Raw genomic sequence first — 18,437 nt, 5'->3', positions numbered from 1 at the left:
AAATGAAAATAATCCCTGAAGAAAAAGGAAGATATGTTATTACTTTAACATTTTTCCTTCAATTTGTATTTTCCTTGGAAATGATGAACATCTCTCCAACATCAGGCACCCTCAGAATAAAATGGGCCCTATGAAATTTGAAAGCACAAGATTCTCTGCATTCATATTAGAAACCAAACTTCAGATAAATACAGATGGTACCAATTATTGTATGGGCTGCTGCCACAAGAAAAACATTTTGTTATGCAAATTTATGAACCCAACACCTGTTTCAGCAATAGTCACACCAATAACAATCTGCAAATTGGGTTGCTAGAGGCATTTTGAAGTTACTTTTTCTCTGTTAGTATAACTGGACTCAACACTGATCCAGCCTGTGTTATTGATTAATCTCAAATGTTCCCATGGAGCCAAGTATTCAAAAGACCAGAATTTACCTCTTTTCACTGATGGGCATCACAGTCTGGCAGACACATCTGGTCATTTGTACTCTTCACAAATTGTCATGTAAGGCCTTCAGAGCTCACAGATTGAAATCTGAACACATCTACTGCTTGCTTGTAAGCACTAAGGATAAAGATGTACTTCTTTTTATTGTTTTGTCCAAATTACTGCTGCAAGCTGATTTGCCATCTATTGTCTGAAGACACTTGGAAAGTACAGAGAGGCAGTTCAAGGGCACGGCCCTTTCTAGGCCTGCATTTTTTGGTTCCTTCTTTGAATGTGCTGACTTTCCCTCTTCTAGTGTCTGTAGCTCCATGTATCTTTCTGTAATTATATCTATCAACTAGTGGAGGGAGTAAAAACTGTACCAAAGGTTTGTTTTTTTTTCATCTGCCTTGTGTAGACAATGATACTTCATCATAGTGCTGTGAGATAGTATGTAATAGGCTTGGTACATAGCAAGAACTCAATAAAAGGCAGCTAAATATAATTTCTAGCTCTATCACTTATTAGTCACATATTTCCATATACATCCAAATTTTCTGAATTTCTGATTTCTTTGTCCAGGATAAAAAAGAATTACCCTACTTAAAACTGTTGAATGAAAATGAGGTAATATGTATGAAAATGAATCAATATAGGCTTTGGTGCTGACAGATATGAACTGGAATCCTGCTTCCTTCTTTACTAAACTGAACTTGGGAAAGTTACTTAGCCTCTTAGAGGCTTAGTGTTCTCATTTGTAAAATGGGAATAATAATAGCTATCTCAGAACAGTGGCAAGAATAAAATGAGTAAAAACGTAAGTACTTTGTATAGTGTTAAGCACATAGGAGGGCACTGAACAAATGTTAATTCTCCTCTTCTGAATTGTAAAACCTAGTGAAACTCCTACACTACAACTAATACTCTGTAAATGTTAATTGAATTTACGTAAATGTTAATTGAATAACTTGCTCCCTAATCTTTCTCAGGAGTTTTTCCTTTTCTTGCTAGATATTTTCTCCTCCCCTCTTAACAACCACTCATCTGTTTGTATAATTGCAATAGAGACAAGTACTATAGAAAAAGTTACACCAGACTTGGGTAGAAAAAGAGGTGGAGTTCTAAATCTCTGTTCTTTCTTCAAATAGATCCAATCTACCATATTGAAATTTTACATATCATCCATCATCTCTGTTATCATCAAACACCTTGTTTTCCATAAATTTTCTACTTGGAGAAAGATTATTATTTTGACAATTTGGGGACAGAGCTACTTAATGAGAAGCCCTTGAAAGATTTAATGCAGCAAAGATGTGCTCTAGACTTTACAAGAGCCATGAAACCAGACTCTATATTGTCAAAAGCAATATAAAATTCCATTTTCTTCATCTCTGCTAGAGTTTGGCTGAGTCATTCTCATCACCTCAATTATCTTTAACTTCATTCTTTTTTTTTTTGAGATGAAGTCTCACTCTTGTCCCCCAGGCTGGAGTGCAATGGCGTGATCTTGGCTCACTGCAATCTCCACCTCCCGGGTTCAAGTGATTCTCCTGCCTCAGTCTCCTGTGTAGCTGGGATTATAAGAGCCTGCCACCATGCTCGGCTAATTTTTGTATTTTTAGTAGAGACGGGGTTTCACCATGTTGGCCAGGCTGGTCTACGAATTCCTGACCTCAGGTGATCCTCCCGCCTCGGCCTCCCAAAGTGCTGGGATTACAGGCATGAGCCACCGCGCTTGGCCTTTTTTTTTTTTTTTTTTTTGACACAGAGTCTCGCTGTGTTGCTTGCTGTGTTGGAGTGTAGTGGTGCAATCTCGGCTCACTGCATCCTCCACCTCCCAGGTTCAAGTAATTCTCCTTGCCTCAGCCTCCCAAGTAGCTGGGATTACAGGTGCCTGCTACCACGCCTAGCTAATTTTTGTATTTTTTAGTAGAGACGGGGTTTTGCCATGTTGGCCAGGCTGGTCTTGAATTCCTGACCTCAAGTGATTCACCCGCCTCGGCCTCCCAAAGTGCTGGGATTACAGGCATGAGCCATCACACCTGTCCAACTTCATTCATTTTTATATTGTATGCACCTGACAAATCAGACAGACTCAGAATGAAAATAGCAAACTGTCAATTGAGCTCCCATATTTCCAAGATCAGTGTTAACACACAATTGTTGGATTTTAATTAAAAAGCTAATTTTGAATCATAAGATCAGGTAATATTTGTTACACAAACATGTTTAATATTTGGGTGAAGCAAGCATTTATAAAGATATATTAAGAATATACCACATTTTAATGAAGCACAAAAACAAAGCTTCTAAGATTTACAAAGCATAATTGGAAACTTCCCAGAGTCGCTACCACACTTCTTCAAGATTACTTCATGAACATGCCATAGCCTATTTAAGGGTCAATACATACTGGATGTATTACAATGGGCAAGATGCTTTACTTCTTTGTACTTAAGTGTCTTCTGTAAACTGGAACTAAAAAATAATACCTACAACACCTTTGAGAACCACTGGTCTAAAAAGCTGTTTAATATATCTGACTGATACACAGACCTAACTGACCATATTAGGGTGAAGCAAGTAGAAATTTAAAGTACCTCTGCTTTACAGTCTATTGCACACAGACACTCACTCACTCACTGACTTGCCAGAAAAAATTTGACTGCCTAGGCTAAAAGCAAAGGAAGTTTACTTTTACAGTAAATGATGTAGCTTAGGGAAATTGGGACAATTTAGAGTCAGAAGTGAACCTAATCCAAACTATATGTCCTATGGAAGAGGAAAGTGAGGTCCAGAGAGGTGAAGTGACTAGCTCAAAGTCACTACTTGTGAGACTGTCAAAGCCACGGTCAGATCTCAGTATTCTGACTCCCTACCAAGTGCTTTCCACTAGGCATACTAATTATTGGCAGCCTGTCTGAGGGAAATAAATCATAGCCCCAAGTAGAAGTGGAATCCACGCTGGCACATTTGGGTGGTGCCACATACTCACAAATTCTCAGGATTCATTGAAAAAGTAGGGAAAGTCTTCCAAATTTCCTCACTATACATCTTCTACATGTAGAGAATAGAATTTTATACTATACAGGAATCAGTGTTAATAATCTGGTTAACAGTTAGGCTCTCTTCCTCTACACAGCCCTTTACTTGATATGTCCACAGGAATCCTTTTAAACAAGTAGGGGTGCAGATCAACATGGATATGACTATTAGCTCTTCTAACCCATCTCACAAGTCAGTGTCAACAGTTATCTATTACTATAATGTTGTATCCTAGGTAAGAGTCTCCATTATTGTTCTAATTATTTGGAATCTATAAAAAGAGGGGGTATGTGTAGCAAAGAATTAACCTTACTCAAAGAGGGGTCCAGTCTTTGCCCCTGGCTATTGGGAGGTGATCTCTAGGCCCCTGGGATGTCCTGCCTGATAGAAGTGTCTTTGTCTGTGGGCTTTGGCCACCAGACAGTCTAATAACATGATTTATAATGGGTGTTTTGATCCACACTGTATCAGCTCAGACCTCTGGAGCAGTGGGAGACTAAAAGTATTCAGGAGGGGCTGGAGATTAATGGTCAACCACAAGGGCAGTGTGAGCTTGAACCCCAGTAAAAACTCTGGACATCAAAGCCTCAGATAAGCTTCTCTAGTTGCAATATTCTATGCATATTGTCACATATTGTGGCTGGGAGGAAGTAATGCAGGTAATGACGTCCATGACTCCACAGGGATAAGATGACCAAAAGCTCTGTGTTTGGACACCTCCTAGACTCTGTCCTACGCATCTCTTCCCTTGGCTGATTAATTTGTATGCTTTCACTGTAATAAAACTGGAGGTGTGAGCACAGCACTTCCCTGAGCTCTGCGAATAGTTCTAGTGAATCATTGAATGTGAGGGTGGTGATGGGGCCCCTAAGTTTATACCCAGCTGGTCTGAAGTGAGGTGGTTCTGGGGACCCCTGAACTTGCAGGTAGTGAGTGTTGAAGTTAGGGCAGTTTTTCGGGGACTGTTCCCTCAGACTTCGCAGTTTGGCTAAACTCATTGCTGCGTGATGGTGAAAGTGAGGGTGAGAAAAGATCAGGTAAGATTTAGGTATGATTCTTAATGGGGAAGTCTATGAAATTGGTGAGTTCAGGGGCTTGTATTTGGGAAAAGGTACATTTAGGGAAGTCTCTCCTAGATGGGAGGTGAGAGATCAAAATTCTGCCAGAAAAATTAGATCCCTTTGACGAGTAAGACCCACTTCAGACCAACTGAGTGACAGTCCTGATAGAGTGCCCTTAAACAAATGACTTCAAGACTTAGTCAAATGCAGCTATTATATATGTGATAGTTAAAACCGATGATATATGTGGAAATATCTTTTTTTTTTTTTTTTGAGACGGAGTCTCGCTCTGTCGCCCAGGCTGGAGTGCAGTGGCGCAATCTCGGCTCACTGCAAGCTCCGCCTCCCGGGTTCACGCCATTCTCCTGCCTCAGCCTCTCCGAGTAGCTGGGACTACAGGCGCCCGCCACCACGCCCGGCTAATTTTTTGTATTTTTTAGAAGAGACGGGGTTTCACCGTAGTCTCGATCTCCTGACCTCGTGATCCGCCCGCCTCGGCCTCCCAAAGTGCTGGGATTACAAGCGTGAGCCACCGCGCCCGGCCGGAAATATCTTAAAGCTACCTCATATAAATGTGAAAACAAAATGCCACAATCATTTCAGAAACATCTGAGTGCAACTGTTACAAATTGAGCTGTATTGGACAAGACTTTCTTGACATTTCCCCTCTCAAATTAAAAAGGTCTTTCACTAAGTTTTTAAATGTCACATTTTTTCATTCCAAGTTATCTTGATTTTTCTGTGTATTCTCCAACGAGGAACATTTAGATCTAAAAAACTGGGGTGTTTAAGAAAAGCAATTCACATATTTCAATTTGTCGCCAAATTTCTTATCAACTCTTAGAGTGTCCCATTTGTCTTTCCTCCACTCCCGACGTTATGGGTTCAAATTTTTCAGAATATAACATTTAAAAATGCCTCAGCGTGAGGTGAATTTTTCTGAAGTAAAGGTTCCGGGTAACGGTTTTAGAGTTTTCCCAGAGGCAGAAAGTCGTGCTTCTGGGGCGTAACCTACAGGGTAAGTCACCGGGAGTATGCTGGGCCGTGAGGGAAGGTCTGGGTGGGCATTTTTGGGAGCCTCTCGCGTGTTGAAGGCAGTCTAGGGGCGGCGCACCAAATGGGTGAGCGTCGGTGAATCGGCGCGCGGGACCTCGCTCGGAAGTGGCGCGGCTGAGCAGGGCCGGGGTAAACCCGTTTCCCACCTGGATTAAGATGGCTCCGACAGGGTCGTGGTTTTCAGTGCTCTGTGCCATGGCTAGGTCAGGTAACGGCTACCTCAGGGCACGGCTACCTCCGCGGAGGCGCGGTTTCCAAACACGGAAACCTTCAGCCGGGTCAGCTCGTCCCCATGGCAACACCGCGCGCGGCCTGGCCTGTTCCACGCTGGGAGCGGAAGGGGGTCTAGGGGCGGGGTCAGGCCAGCCTGGTCATTCCGAGAACGCCCTCCCCCGCCTGTCTCCCCCTCGCGCCGGCGGCCGTGGTGCAGCCCAAGGCGGAAGCGGCTGCCTGACGGAACCGGCTCGCGAGCGCAGCTATGGCTGCTGGCATACCCTGTGCGTTGGTCACCAGCTGCTCCTCCGCCTTCTCTGGAGACCAGCTGGTCCAACGTGAGTAGATAGGCGCCTGGGCCGACTTCCAAGGCCCCTGAGCCTCGGCGGGCGACGGACCCAGCACCACGGCCTCTCTGGGCCTTGTCCCCGCCGCGGGCCCTGCGTTCTTCCTCCAGTCAGTGGAGGCGCCCAGTCTCCCCAGGTGGCTGCCCCTAGCTCTTAATCTCGTGCTTTTCTGCCCACCCGGCCTTCTTCTGCGTTCCTTTCGGCTTCCTGTGTAAAGTGAGAGTGATTTCCCGCTCTGCCCAGCCCAGCCCACAGGTTTTTGCGAGGATTCGTTGAGATGAACCTGAAGGCTCTCCGGAAATTGCGCTAGGTTACAGGAGTGTAAGGTGCTGGAATTGTTGATACCGTGATGTTGCTATCCTTGTTGCTCCGGGAGAGAGTGTTTACTCTGAATTCTGAAGTTTATTCTGCTTCTTAATGTGTACATTATAAGACTTGTTAGCTTTGTCCCCTCCACTCTAGTTATTCACCCCTTTCTTCTGAGGCATGGGCTCTCCGCCAACATGAGTTTTTGGGTATGATTGGGCTAGTGCTTTTGCTTATAGACCCTCATAATGACTGTCAGACTTAGTAACTCTTAAAAGAGAGAACATGGGATGGATCATAAGCCAATTCTACTATAGGGCTCTGTGAAGTTGAATTATAGGTAACTCAAGACTTCTGTTTTAAGTGTATGGCTTAGAATCAGAGCAGTGACTTAGCTGTATGATCTCGAGCAAGTCACCTAACCTACCTACATTCCTTCCTTCCTTCCTTCTTTTCTTTCTTTCTTTTTTTTTTAAAGAGACGGGATCTTGCTCTGTCGCCCGGGCTGGAGTGCAGTGATGCGATCATAGCTCACTTCAGCCTCGAGCTCCTGGGCTCAAGCGATCCTCCTGCCTCAGTCTCTCAAGTAACTGGGACTACAGGCTCACACCACGAACCTTGGCTAATTTTTTTATTTTTTTGTAGAGCCAGGGTCTTGCTATGTTGCTCAGGCTGGTCTCCAACTCGTGGTTTCAAGTGATCCTCCTGTCTTGGCCTCCCAAAGTGCTGAGATTACAGGCGTGAGCCACTGTGCCTGGCTACCCTTCACTTTCTCTTTTCTCTCCTTTTTTTAAATTTTTGTTTTGAGATAGGGTCTCACTCTACTGCCCAGGCTGGAGTGCAGTGGCGTTATCTCGGCTCACTGCAACCTCTGCCTCCTGGGCTCAAGCCATCCCCCCACCTCAGCCTCCCAAGTATCTGGGACTACAGGTGCCACCATGCCCGGCTAATTGCCCCCCCTCTCCTCGTCATACGGGGTTTGGCCATGTTGCCCAGGCTGGTCTGGAACTCCTGGGCTTAAGTGATCTGCCTGCCTTGGCCTCCCAAAGTGCTGGGATTACAGGTGTGAGTCACCACCGCGTCCGGCCCCTTCACCTTCTATCTATAAAGTAGGGATGATTTTCACAGGATTGTGCTTAACCCAGAGTCTGGCACATAGTAAACATTTGATAAATCATAGACATTATTATTAAGGCACATTACTATCTCTTTAACCCTCAATTTCCTGATCCTTAAAATGGGGCATATGAGCCTATTTCAGGAGTATTTGAAGGACAGATGATGTGACATTTTGGACACACTTTGTAAACTGTAAAGCATTGTATAATTTCTTTGCTACACCTGTCAAATGACAGAATTAGGTAAGATGTCCCTTCAGTGCAGATATTATATGACTTAGTTATCATTTGTGATCACTTAGAAAGTTCCTTGCTAGGGTAAAAGCTTAATTATAGCATTTAACTGTTAACTAACTGGTCTAATTAGGCCATTTTCTTAACTTTAAGCAGTGCTCCTTCCCATTTCCTCCCTTCCCTCCTTTCTTCCTTTTTTTCTTCCTTCCTTCCTCTTTTTTCTTTAATTGTTTTATTGTAAAACTAGTGCATACTTACTAAGTAAAATTTAGCATACAGAGAAAATAGCCATAGTCTCATTACCCAACTACAAATACTGCTAACATTTCTTTCCAGTCTTTTTTTCCATTGCAATTTCTTAAAAAGAAATAATTGTAATTACATTTGATACACAATTATTTCTGTTTTTTTAAATTTTTTAGATACACAGTTCTTATCCTCAGATTTATCAAAAATTAGTTTCTCACATATAACCATCTAGTGAATAAACCAGAATTTGCTCAAGATTCTTAAAGATGTAACTAACTTTCCAAAAGACTTACATGCATTTGGAATCCTATTAGCGATACATGAAAGTCTTTTCAAGACAATCTCAGGAATATTAATTATTCTAAACGCTATGGTGCTCTGTTGTGTGCTTTAACGATCCCAATCGGCAAACATGGTCACTGCCTTGAAGTAGCTGATTACCTGTAGTTAGCAAATAGTAACATTGTACTTCTGTAAAGTGTATTAGCATTATTGGGGGTAAAATTAATTCTGTAAAATAATCCATTTTATCTCTATGTAAAATGCTCTTAGATAATTCCAATTTGGGTTAAAATCAGATGACCTTTCCATTGCAACTCGTTACTGTCATGTAGTAAAAAATAAAAGAGGAACAGCTAGTGAGCAGATTACTTGAATAAGGAAAAGTGAACCATAAAAGAGGGCGTATCATTTCTTCCAAGGTTGTGAATAGGGTAGCAGTGGATAGCGTTAGAATGAAGTATTTGCTGAGCATTCATTCTTTGACTGTAATTAAAGCTGGGATTAAATTAATCATAGGTTGACTCTAATTTTGAGGTAAGAGATGGAGCCCACATAATATTTTGTCAAGTGTTCGGTGATATTAGGCCATAGAATAGTTTTGGATTGAATTGGATCTACCTTTTTGGGAAAGTTTGGTTCTACTTCATGTATCAGCGAGAGAAACCTTTAGGGTTCTCCAATTTCTCTTTCCTTGGATATCTGATCTATCTTAGTGCTTTTAACCACCAGTGGGAAATATAACCAAATAACAGCTTATTAGAATTATTCTTAAAACAGTCCAAATGCAGTGGTGCATGCTTGGAATTCCAACACTTTGGGAGGCCAGGGCCGGAGGGTCACTTGAGCACAGGAGTTCAAGACCAGCCTGGGCAACATAGGGAGACCTAGTCTCTACAAAATAAAAATAAAAATGTTAATTAGCCGGGCATAGTGGTATGTGCCTGTTGTCCTAGCTCCTTGGGAGGCTGAGGTGGGAGGATTGCTTGAGCCTGGGAGATCGAGGCTGCAGTGAGTTGTGATGGTGCTACTGCCCTCCAGCCTAGGTGACAGAGCAAGACCCTGTCTCAAATACACACACACACACACACACACACACTTAAAATAATAATCAGTAGGCCGGGTGCGGTGGCTCATGCTTGTAATCCCAGCACTTTGGGAGGCCGAGGCGGGCGGATCACGAGGTCAGGAGATCGAGACCACGGTGAAACCCCGTCTCTACTAAAAATACAAAAAATTAGCCGGGCGTGGTGGCGGGCGCCTGTAGTCCCAGCTACTTGGAGAGGCTGAGGCAGGAGAATGGCGTGCACCCGGGAGGCGGAGCTTGCAGTGAGCCGAGATTGTGCCACTGCACTCCAGCCTGGGCGACAGAGCGAGACTCCATCTCAAAAAAAAAAAAAAAAAAAAAGAATCAGTAGGCCTCTACTATGCGTAAAGTGCATGCATGGACTTCATTAGAAACTTTCTTTTTGTCACTCAAAGGCCTTATTTGCAGTATTCTGGGTGGACGTCTGACATCAAATAAAAGGGGCGTTACTGAGAGGGTAGATATTTTATTTTATTTTATTTTATTTTATTTTATTTTATTTTATTTTATTTTTGAGATGGAGTCTCGCTCTGTCACCCAGGCTGGAGTGCAATGGCAAGATCTCGGCTCACTGCAAGCTCCACCTCCTGGGTTCACGCCATTCTCCTGCCTCAGCCTCCTGAGTAGCTGGGACTACAGGCGCCCGCCACCAAGCTCAGGTAATTTTTTGTATTTTTTAGTAGAGATGGAGTTTCACCGTGTTAGCCAGGATGGTCTCCATCTCCTGACCTCGTGATCTGCCCGCCTCAGCCTCCCAAAGTGCTGCGATTACAAGCGTGAGCCACCGCACCCAGTGACAGGGTAGATTTTTTAAAGGGAAATGAAGCCTCAGGATGCTTGAGGGACTTGTAATACACGATATGGGAGCAAATATCTACTCCACGGCCAGAGCTCTTTCCACCTCACATATATTTTACAAAAGTTTTACTTTATTCTGGAAAAGTATATTCTGATGAATATTTATTAAACACAGAGACAGTCTCTGTTCCAGTTACTGCAGCTAAAATAATGCTTAAGATACTGTTCCTGCCCTTGAGAGGAATGTAGAAAGTGTATCCTCCATGGGCCAGGCATGGTGGCTCACGCCTGTAATCCCAGCACTTTGGGAGGTCAAGGCAGGCAAATCACTTGAGGTCAGGAGTTAGAGAGCAGCCTGGCCAACGTAGTGAAACCCTGTCTCTACTAAAAATGCAAAAATTAGCTGGGTGTGGTGGTGCATGCCTATAATCCTAGCTACTCAGGTGGCTGAGGCTGGAGGGTCACTTGAACGCAGCAGGCAGAGGTTGCAGTGAGCTGAGATCATGCCACTGCACACCACCCTGGGTGACAGTGGGACCCTGCCTCAAAGTCTCAAGAAAAAAAAAAAAAGAAAGAAAGTGTATGCTCCACCTGTGAAAATATTAAAATGAAGATACGTAAGTTTTAACATCTTACTCTACTTCCCTAGAAGGAACTTGAGATAGAAAAGTCCCTGGAAACTTGTTTGGTTTTAAAGTATGTAATGCCAACTCAGCAGCTGTAGTCCATTCAGTTTCTACATCGGAACAAAATTCTTCCTTTTAGTGAAATGCAGAAATTTAGAGCTCCTGTAATCATAGCAAGCATTTATATGTATATCTGTACTCTTCCCAAACGTGTTTTCACATAATTTACTTTGGTCTTTGTATCCCTGTGAAGGTAGGTTGTATCCATTTTGCAGATGAAGAAACTGTGCTTTGGAAATACTAAATGACTTGCCCAGGTGCTGGGGCATATGTTCAAATTCGGGATTTGTGTGCATGGGAATGTGTGAATGTAATGTGTTGAGATTCCTTAGCAGTCAGAACTATTTTAATTTAAGGTGGTGGCACTGGAGTAAGCAATGAGAGAGAAGATTAACCCCTAAACGGTTTTAAAATATGCTCACATTGCCATTTGGGGTGATTAAAGTCTTAATTCTGAATGGAAGGGAAAAAAATTGTTGCCATCGAAACCAATAAATGGAGCATTATTTAATATGTGTATTATATTAAATACATATTAAAAAAGAGCATTATGCATACCTGATAGGTAGTCTAACAGTGTCTGGATTTTTATTTTCTCAATTGAGTGAACTCAGAGATGTTATGTATTGGTGATTCTTACTGTACAGGATTAACATTAAAAATAAAGGGTTATTTGAGATCATTTCTAACATCTCTTCTAGATGTAAAATTCTATGTCATTGGCTGGGCGTGGTGGCTCATGCCTGTAATCCCAGCACTTTGGGAGTCCGAGGGGGGCTGATCACCTGAGGTCAGGAGTTAGAGAGCAGCCTGGCCAACGTAGTGAAACCCTGTCTCTACTAAAAATGCAAAAATTAGCTGGGTGTGGTGGTGTGCACCTGTATTTCCAGCTACTCCGGAGGCTGAGGCAGGAGGATTGCTTGAACCTGGGAGGCAGAGGTTGTAGTAAGTTCAGATCACGCCACTGCACTCCAGCCTGGGCGACAGAGTGAGACCCAGTCTTAAAAAAAAAAAAAAAAGAAAAGAAAAATTCTGGGTTATTATGTTACTCATTTTTATGCAAGATTTATATAATGCTTCTTAACTTGACTTAATTTTTTTTCTCTTTTAGTTTTTGAAAACTTAGGAATCAAGCCTTATTTTAAGGTTGCAGTAGGTGACTTACAGAGTAGAAAATTTAACCTTTTGTGTTTGAAATTCAGATGCATTTACCCATAGAAATAACCCTCCGGTCCTCGGGTTTCTGAAACTGCAAAACCAGAAAGCACAATTATATAATGGGTAAACTAGGCCTTGGAGAGTTACACAGGAAAGCCAGCCATATTCCTGACATTGCTTCTGTGGAAAACATGCATTCTTCTGCAAGATTGGGAATTTGTTTCTAGATCTGTCAGACTCCTATACTTGCAAAAGTATCTTGAAGTAATTTACTAAAGAGAACATTGTGATTTCAAAGGTAGAGGCTATTGTGCTGCTTTGACACCATTGTCTAGCAACAGCACAGGGATAAAAGCTTGAGTCTTCAAATGTGTGTTTTTCTGTAGCTTCTTGAGGTATTTTGAGTGCACTCTTTGGTTTTCTCTGGGAATAAGTAATTTTTACTTAAGCAAAGTTACTTATTTTGTTGTGGTAAGAGGATTCTGCCTTTGATTGGATTGTGTATTTCCATGTCTTTATTTTCTTCAAAGAATGGAAGATTGGGCCAGCAAGATGTACCACAAGGGCCTAGAGTTGTCATCACAGAGAGATTCAGTAGATGGTCAGATGAGGGCAGTGAGTTCAGCTGATGACTGGGGTGAGGGAAAAGATTGTTTTTGGCTGTGATACTTAATATATTTATATTTTTTCAACCAACATTAAAAGAAGGATTGATTTTTGTGTTTATTAAAAGAGGGAGGTTGTCCTCAATCTAAAGAGGAAGAGAAGTGTAAATGTTCATACTTTCTCCAGACCCAAAGGGACTTAAAAAAAACATGTCCACATTACATTCCAGTATGTGTGTATGTGAAATTAAAGGTCAGTAAAGCTGTGGTTTCCCAAAGTTCAATTCCCAAAAGCTGGGGAGCTAAGATTCAATTCCAGTTCTATACATGGAAAATATGGTCAACTTAGCAACTAGACTCTGTGGATTCAGAGTGCAGGTAGTAGTAGGAGAAATTTCAGTAGATGATTTCACTATTAAAATGAAAACTATGGCTTTCAAAATCAGTTTACAATTAGTTTGTTTTTTGATGGTAGTTGAAGCCTTAGTAGATAAAGTGTGGTAAGTTAAATAATAAATGAAGATGACTCTATTGGTATGCAGTTTGTTTCCTTACTTGTGGAGTAGAGAATTTGACTTTTCATGTGAAGTTTTAGACTAGTCTTTTAGATACTGTTGATGTGTGAAATGATTATAAGGTGTCCTTTCATCAAATGGCATACCCATAAATGAGGGGGTGGTGGAGAGTAGGAGGAGAAATACCAGTGGAACAGTATTACACATCAGCCCATATTGTACAAAACCACTTATGATACAGAGAATATTTTATCATCCTGGAGGGCTCTGAGCATGTTTAGAATCAGACTTTTATTTCTGGACCATTTAACTGCTTTGTTTTTGTATGGCAAAAGGTAAAAATCTAGAAAGTATGCAGTGGTCATTTGGTTTAAACAACTTACTGCCTTTTCTCTTAAGGAATATGCCCCAATAATTCCTTAACAAATAATGACACTCAACAAATAATGCAATCTGATAAAAAATCATTTTTTATAAGGTCAAGGTGTGTCTGGAATTGGTTCCTTCTGGTGGGTTCTTGGTCTCACTGACTTCAAGAATGAAGCCGCGGACCCTTGTGGTGAGTGTCTGGAGTTTCTTCCTTCTGGTGGGTTCGTTGTCTCGCTGACTTCAGGAGTGAAGCCACAGACCTTTGCAGTGAGTGTTACAGCTCTTAAAGGTGGCGCGCCCGGAGTTGTTTGTTCCTCCCAGTGGGTTCGTGTTCTTGCTGACTTCAGGAATGAAGCTGCAGACCCTCACAGTGAGTGTTACAGCTCATAAAGGTAGTGCGGACCCAAAGAGTGAGCAGCAGCAAGATTTATTGTGAAGAGCAAAAGAACAAAGCTTCCACAGCGTGGAAGGGGACCTGAGTGGGTTGCTGCTGCTGGCTTGGGTGGCCAGCTTTTATTCCCTTATTTGGCCCCGCCCACGTCCTGCTGATTGGTCCATTTTACAGAGTGCTGATTGGTGCATTTACAATCCTTTAGCTAGACACAGTGCTGATTGGTGTGTTTTTACAGAGCGCTGATTGGTGCATTTACAATCCTTTAGCTAGGCACAGAGTGCTGATTGGTGTGTTTTTACAGAGTGCTGATTGGTGTGTTTACAGTCCTTTAGCTAGTCCCCACTCGACCCAGGAAGTCCAGCTGGCTTCACCTCTCAATCCCCCCTCTAAACAGGCCACCCCAGCTGCTGTTGGGAATTGGGCGATGACTGTTCTAGCTACTTCCTGCTGGATAGGGGCAAAGAAGGGGCCCTGCAGTTGTAGTGTCCTCTAGAGGGGAACTCTTTAGGCCAGCAAAAGGGCCAGCGGGTTGGTCCAGGGGTCCTCGGTAGAAGTTGTTAGTTGAGCTCATTTAGGGTTCCATTCGTAAGACCATCTGTAGCTTGGTGGCCTCAATCCTAGAGGAAACAAATTTGACAAGGAGGCTAAAAATACAGGGCCCGAAGGCAAGTAATAGCAAGATGGCTGTCATGGGACCTAGAAAGGGGAGAAGCCATGTTGCCCTACTCCAGAGGTTAGTATAAGAGTTTGAAAGGCATTGTCTGATTTCAGAAGCCTTTTTCTGTAAACGCTGGGCAGCATCTCGTACTATCCCTGACTGGTTAGTGTAAAAAAACACTCTTCCCCAAGAAGGTGCAGAGTTCTCCTTTCTCAGCAGTGGGGAGGTCTAGGCCTCGCGGTTTTGGAGAGTCACTGCTGCCAAAGAGTCTATTTGGGATTGTTAAGGATAGGTATCATTATTTCTTGTAAACTGTCTGAGAAATCCTTTGAGAGTATGTGGTAGTAGGATAATACATGTTACATTGTTAACTTTTAGCAAACTTTACTTTTGTTGAAAACCTTGTAAGTTTGGGATTTCAATTATTCTTTGCTATTAATAAGACCTCGTTCAGTCCATATTAACTTAGAATTGGTATGGATGGCTCCTTCCTGATACTGTAAGTACTTTAAGGTTTGGCTGAGTGCAAACAATGCAAACAGCTTGCACACGTTTGAGCAGACCAATTGTTAGGCAATTTTCCTAACTCTGCTTCTGCAAGAGTTTCCTTATCACTTACTGAATACCCATTGTGTCTTTTTCCCTTAATTGCCCTGGAGGAACCATCTATTATCCTGTCCTGCAGGGAGTTCTTCCTAGGTCTGGTCGGACCTTTGTATAGTAATTAATTAAGCTTTAGATCCCCTGTTAGGAAACCTGCTGGGTTAAGGATTTTTGATAGGAAGGCTATGGGTTGTCAGTGGCCTCAGTGCTTTCGAGCTACACCCTTGTTTATTGGAGTGTTATAGGGTTATGGAGAAGATCTTGAATTATCAATTATAGGTTTTAAATTTACCCTGACTTTTAAAGGAATAGGGTACACTTTTTTCTTTACTACTTTTCTCTTTCTCTCTCTTTGACTTATTCTTTGTCTCTGTCTCTTCCTCTTTCCTTCTCTCTTTGACTTTCTGCCTCTCTGTCTCTTCCTCTCTCTGTCTCCTTCTCTTTGTCTCTGTTTCTTCCTCTCTCTTTCTCTGACTTTCTGTCTCTTTCTCTCTTTCCTTCTGTCTTTGACTTTGTCTCTTTCTTTCTCTCTGACTCCGTTTGTCTGTCTCTTCCTCTCTTTTCTTCTCTCTTTGACTTTCTGCCTCTGTCTCTTCCTCTCTCTGTCTCTCTCTTTGACTCCTTCTTTGTCTCTTCTCTTCCTCTCTCTCTCTCTCTCTCTCTGACTTTCTGTCTCTTTCTCTCTTTCCTTTCTGCTGGTCTTTCCCTGCCTCTGCCAGCCGCTTATGCTGCTCTTCTCCCCCTCTTCTTCCCCTTTTGATGGCTTCAGCAGTGTAAGACTGCCAGCTCTTTGGGTTTTTGCACTGCGTGCAATAACTCCATGGTTTCCCTATGATATTTAATGGGGGTTCCCCCAAAAGTTAGGAGCTCCCTTTCTTTCCATATTGCAGCATGGGCATGTAGGATTAGATAAGCATACTTACTATCTGTAGCAAAGTTTCCCAATTACAACTGAGAAGGTGGGAGAAATACCTGGTTATAGGCTATCCCAGGATTCGATGATAACGGACCTTGAGGACAGTTGTCTAGGACAGGAGATTAACACTGAGAAGGCCACGCTAGTGTCCATGAGAAAGTCAATTTCCTGGCTGTCAATGGTTAAATGTACCCGGGGCTCAGTGAGAGTGATGACATGAGCTGGTGCTTGGCCCAGGCACCCTCAGTTGTGTTGTTGGATTATCTGGTTGGTGGCTTCTGGCCCAGAGAACCTTTGTCCTCTGGGGCAGTGTACCTTCCAGTGATTGCCTTGGCATAGTGGACATGGGTGAGGGGGCCGCTTCATTGGACAATCTTTTTAAAGTGTCCTCGAACACCACACTGATAACAAGCCCCACCGGGTGATTGGCCTGCTCCATTTTCTGTCTTCTCTGAACCACCAAGGTTTGTTTGTCTGAGGGCCATGACTAAGGCTGTGGCCTTTCTCTGATCTCGCTTTTCCTTTTGGGCCTGTTCTTCTTGGTCCCTATTATAGAACACTGAGGTTGCCAGGTTTAATAATGCCTCCAGATTTTGTTCAGGGCCCAGGGCTCACTTTTGGAGCTTTTTCCTGATATCTGCGACTGATTGGGTAATAAACTTATCTTTTAGGATTAATTGACCCACGAGTGAGTCGGGTGACAGGGGAGTATATTTTCTTAAGTCTTCCTGTAGCCGCTTGAGGAAGGCAGAAGGGTCTTCTCCTTTCCCTGAGTTATGGTGGACATCATTGAATAATTCATGGACTTTATCCTAATTCTCCTTAGTCCTTCTAGAACACAGGTCAACAGATGTTTGTGACTCCAGTCCCCATGATCTGAGTTGAGGTCCCAGTGGGGATCCATACTGGGACAGCTTACTGACTGGTAGAGAATTTGTCTCCTTCTTTGGCTGTCATTTTGTCATTTACTTGACTAGGTTGCCAGTTATCTCCAAACTCTTGGGCTGCAGCTAAAGCCACATTCTTTTCATTAAAGGCCAGGGTTTGATCTAATAGCATGACATCTCTCCAAGTGAGGTCAAAGATTTGCCCTAGACCCTGTAGGACATCTATGTACCTAGCAGGATCATCTGAGAACTTCCCCAGGTTTGCCTTGATCTGCTTTAAATCAGAGAGGGAGAAGGGGACATGTACCCGGGTTGGGCCAAAGTCTCCTCCCCCTACAGCTTGAAGGGGACATAACCGATAGCCCTGGGGTTTTTGTGGTCCTTTGGAGATTTCTTTGCTTGTTTCCTTCTGGGCCGGGGAGATTAGAGGAGGCTGATCATTAATAGGAAGGGGAGCTATAGGGAGGCTAGGATATGGGGGTAAGCTGAGAGGTCCTCCTGTGGGATGTAAATTGCAAGCTTTGCATAGTTGTGTATTCTTCAATGAAAAAAAAGCTTGAACATAAGGTATTTCACTCCATTTGCCTTCCCTCTTACAGAAAAGGTCAAGCTGCAGGATAGTATTGTAATTTATACTTCCCTCAGGTGGCCATTTTTCCCCATCAGAGAGAGAATATTGGGGCCAAGCCATAATGCAGAAGAAAATGAGCCGCCTCTTTTCCAGGATTTGTGGGTCAAATTGGTCCCAATGGCTTAGGATGCATTTAAAAGGTGAGTGTTTCCCATCTGAAAGACAAAACCGCCTGTGGTTTTAGTTTGTTCCCCTCCTCGCGCCCCCCCGCCCAAGAACCCACCACCGTCCCTGGACCCTGCTGATGGGAATAGTTGCGCTCACCGACACAGCAGCAGAAACACTAGTTTTCCTCCTAGACCACAAGGAGGACCGGGGAAGGTCAGATTTAGTGGCCCTTACTGACACATTCTCAAAAACCTGCACCCTTGCCTGTCCTCCTAGACCACAAAGAGGACCGAGGAAGGTCGGATTTAGTGGCCCTTACCAACACATTCTCGAAAACCTGTTAAGAGTCCTAAGCATTCTCCTGTTAGTGTTGGGACTTTACCTCTGTCCTATAAAGATGTTGTGCCCCAAAAATGAAGAGTAGGGCCATACCCTGAGGGAGGGAAGGGATCTCCAGGGTTGGAAGAGTGATGCCTTTTGTCCTTACTTCTCATCATATGGATAGGAAGGATGTCATTTCTGAGCTCCCCATATCCGAGCTTCAGGAATATATTTTGTTAGGCCTGCTAGTCTGAGGAGGGATCCTAAAATTCCAGATAAGATAGTCCCCCCACCCCCGACGGAGGCTTTGGGCAAAAAATGTCTTTTTGATTGGTGAGCCCTGGTGCCTAAAGAAGGGAATAGA

At 43.1% G+C, this 18,437-nt stretch overlaps 2 protein-coding genes across 13 annotated transcripts in view; one reads left to right on the top strand and one right to left on the bottom strand.

The window, feature by feature from the left end:
* The window catches only part of IQCH (IQ motif containing H), a 250,784-nt gene extending 244,869 nt beyond the window's left edge, over nt 1-5,915 (bottom strand). For all 10 annotated transcript variants that reach the window (XM_012507362.2, XM_003267135.2, XM_030814630.1 and 7 more), the window contains exon 1: nt 5,738-5,915. Coding sequence is in view for 2 of the 10 variants with exons in the window: in XM_003267135.2 (XP_003267183.2) it covers nt 5,738-5,788 (51 nt within the window). In the remaining 8 variants the exon portion in view is untranslated. The remainder of the gene's footprint in view (nt 1-5,737) is intronic.
* Nucleotides 5,916-5,964: 49 nt separating this feature from the next.
* AAGAB (alpha and gamma adaptin binding protein) overlaps nt 5,965-18,437 on the top strand; it is a 52,457-nt gene continuing 39,984 nt past the window's right edge. Inside the window, exon 1 of one of the 3 annotated variants that reach the window (XM_003267138.4) lies at nt 5,965-6,142. In XM_003267138.4, coding sequence (XP_003267186.1) covers nt 6,070-6,142 — 73 coding nt within the window. In that variant the 5' untranslated portion in view covers nt 5,965-6,069. Of the gene's footprint in view, nt 6,478-18,437 lie in introns of all 3 variants that reach the window. The other 2 variants (XM_004088293.3, XM_030814629.1) reach the window with 2 other exon arrangements.

Source organism: Nomascus leucogenys, chromosome 6, assembly GCF_006542625.1.
Source record: "Nomascus leucogenys isolate Asia chromosome 6, Asia_NLE_v1, whole genome shotgun sequence".
In the NCBI taxonomy this organism is placed as follows: domain Eukaryota; kingdom Metazoa; phylum Chordata; class Mammalia; order Primates; family Hylobatidae; genus Nomascus; species Nomascus leucogenys.
Note: the sequence above shows the minus strand (reverse complement) of the source record. Positions and strands in the feature narration are given on the sequence as shown.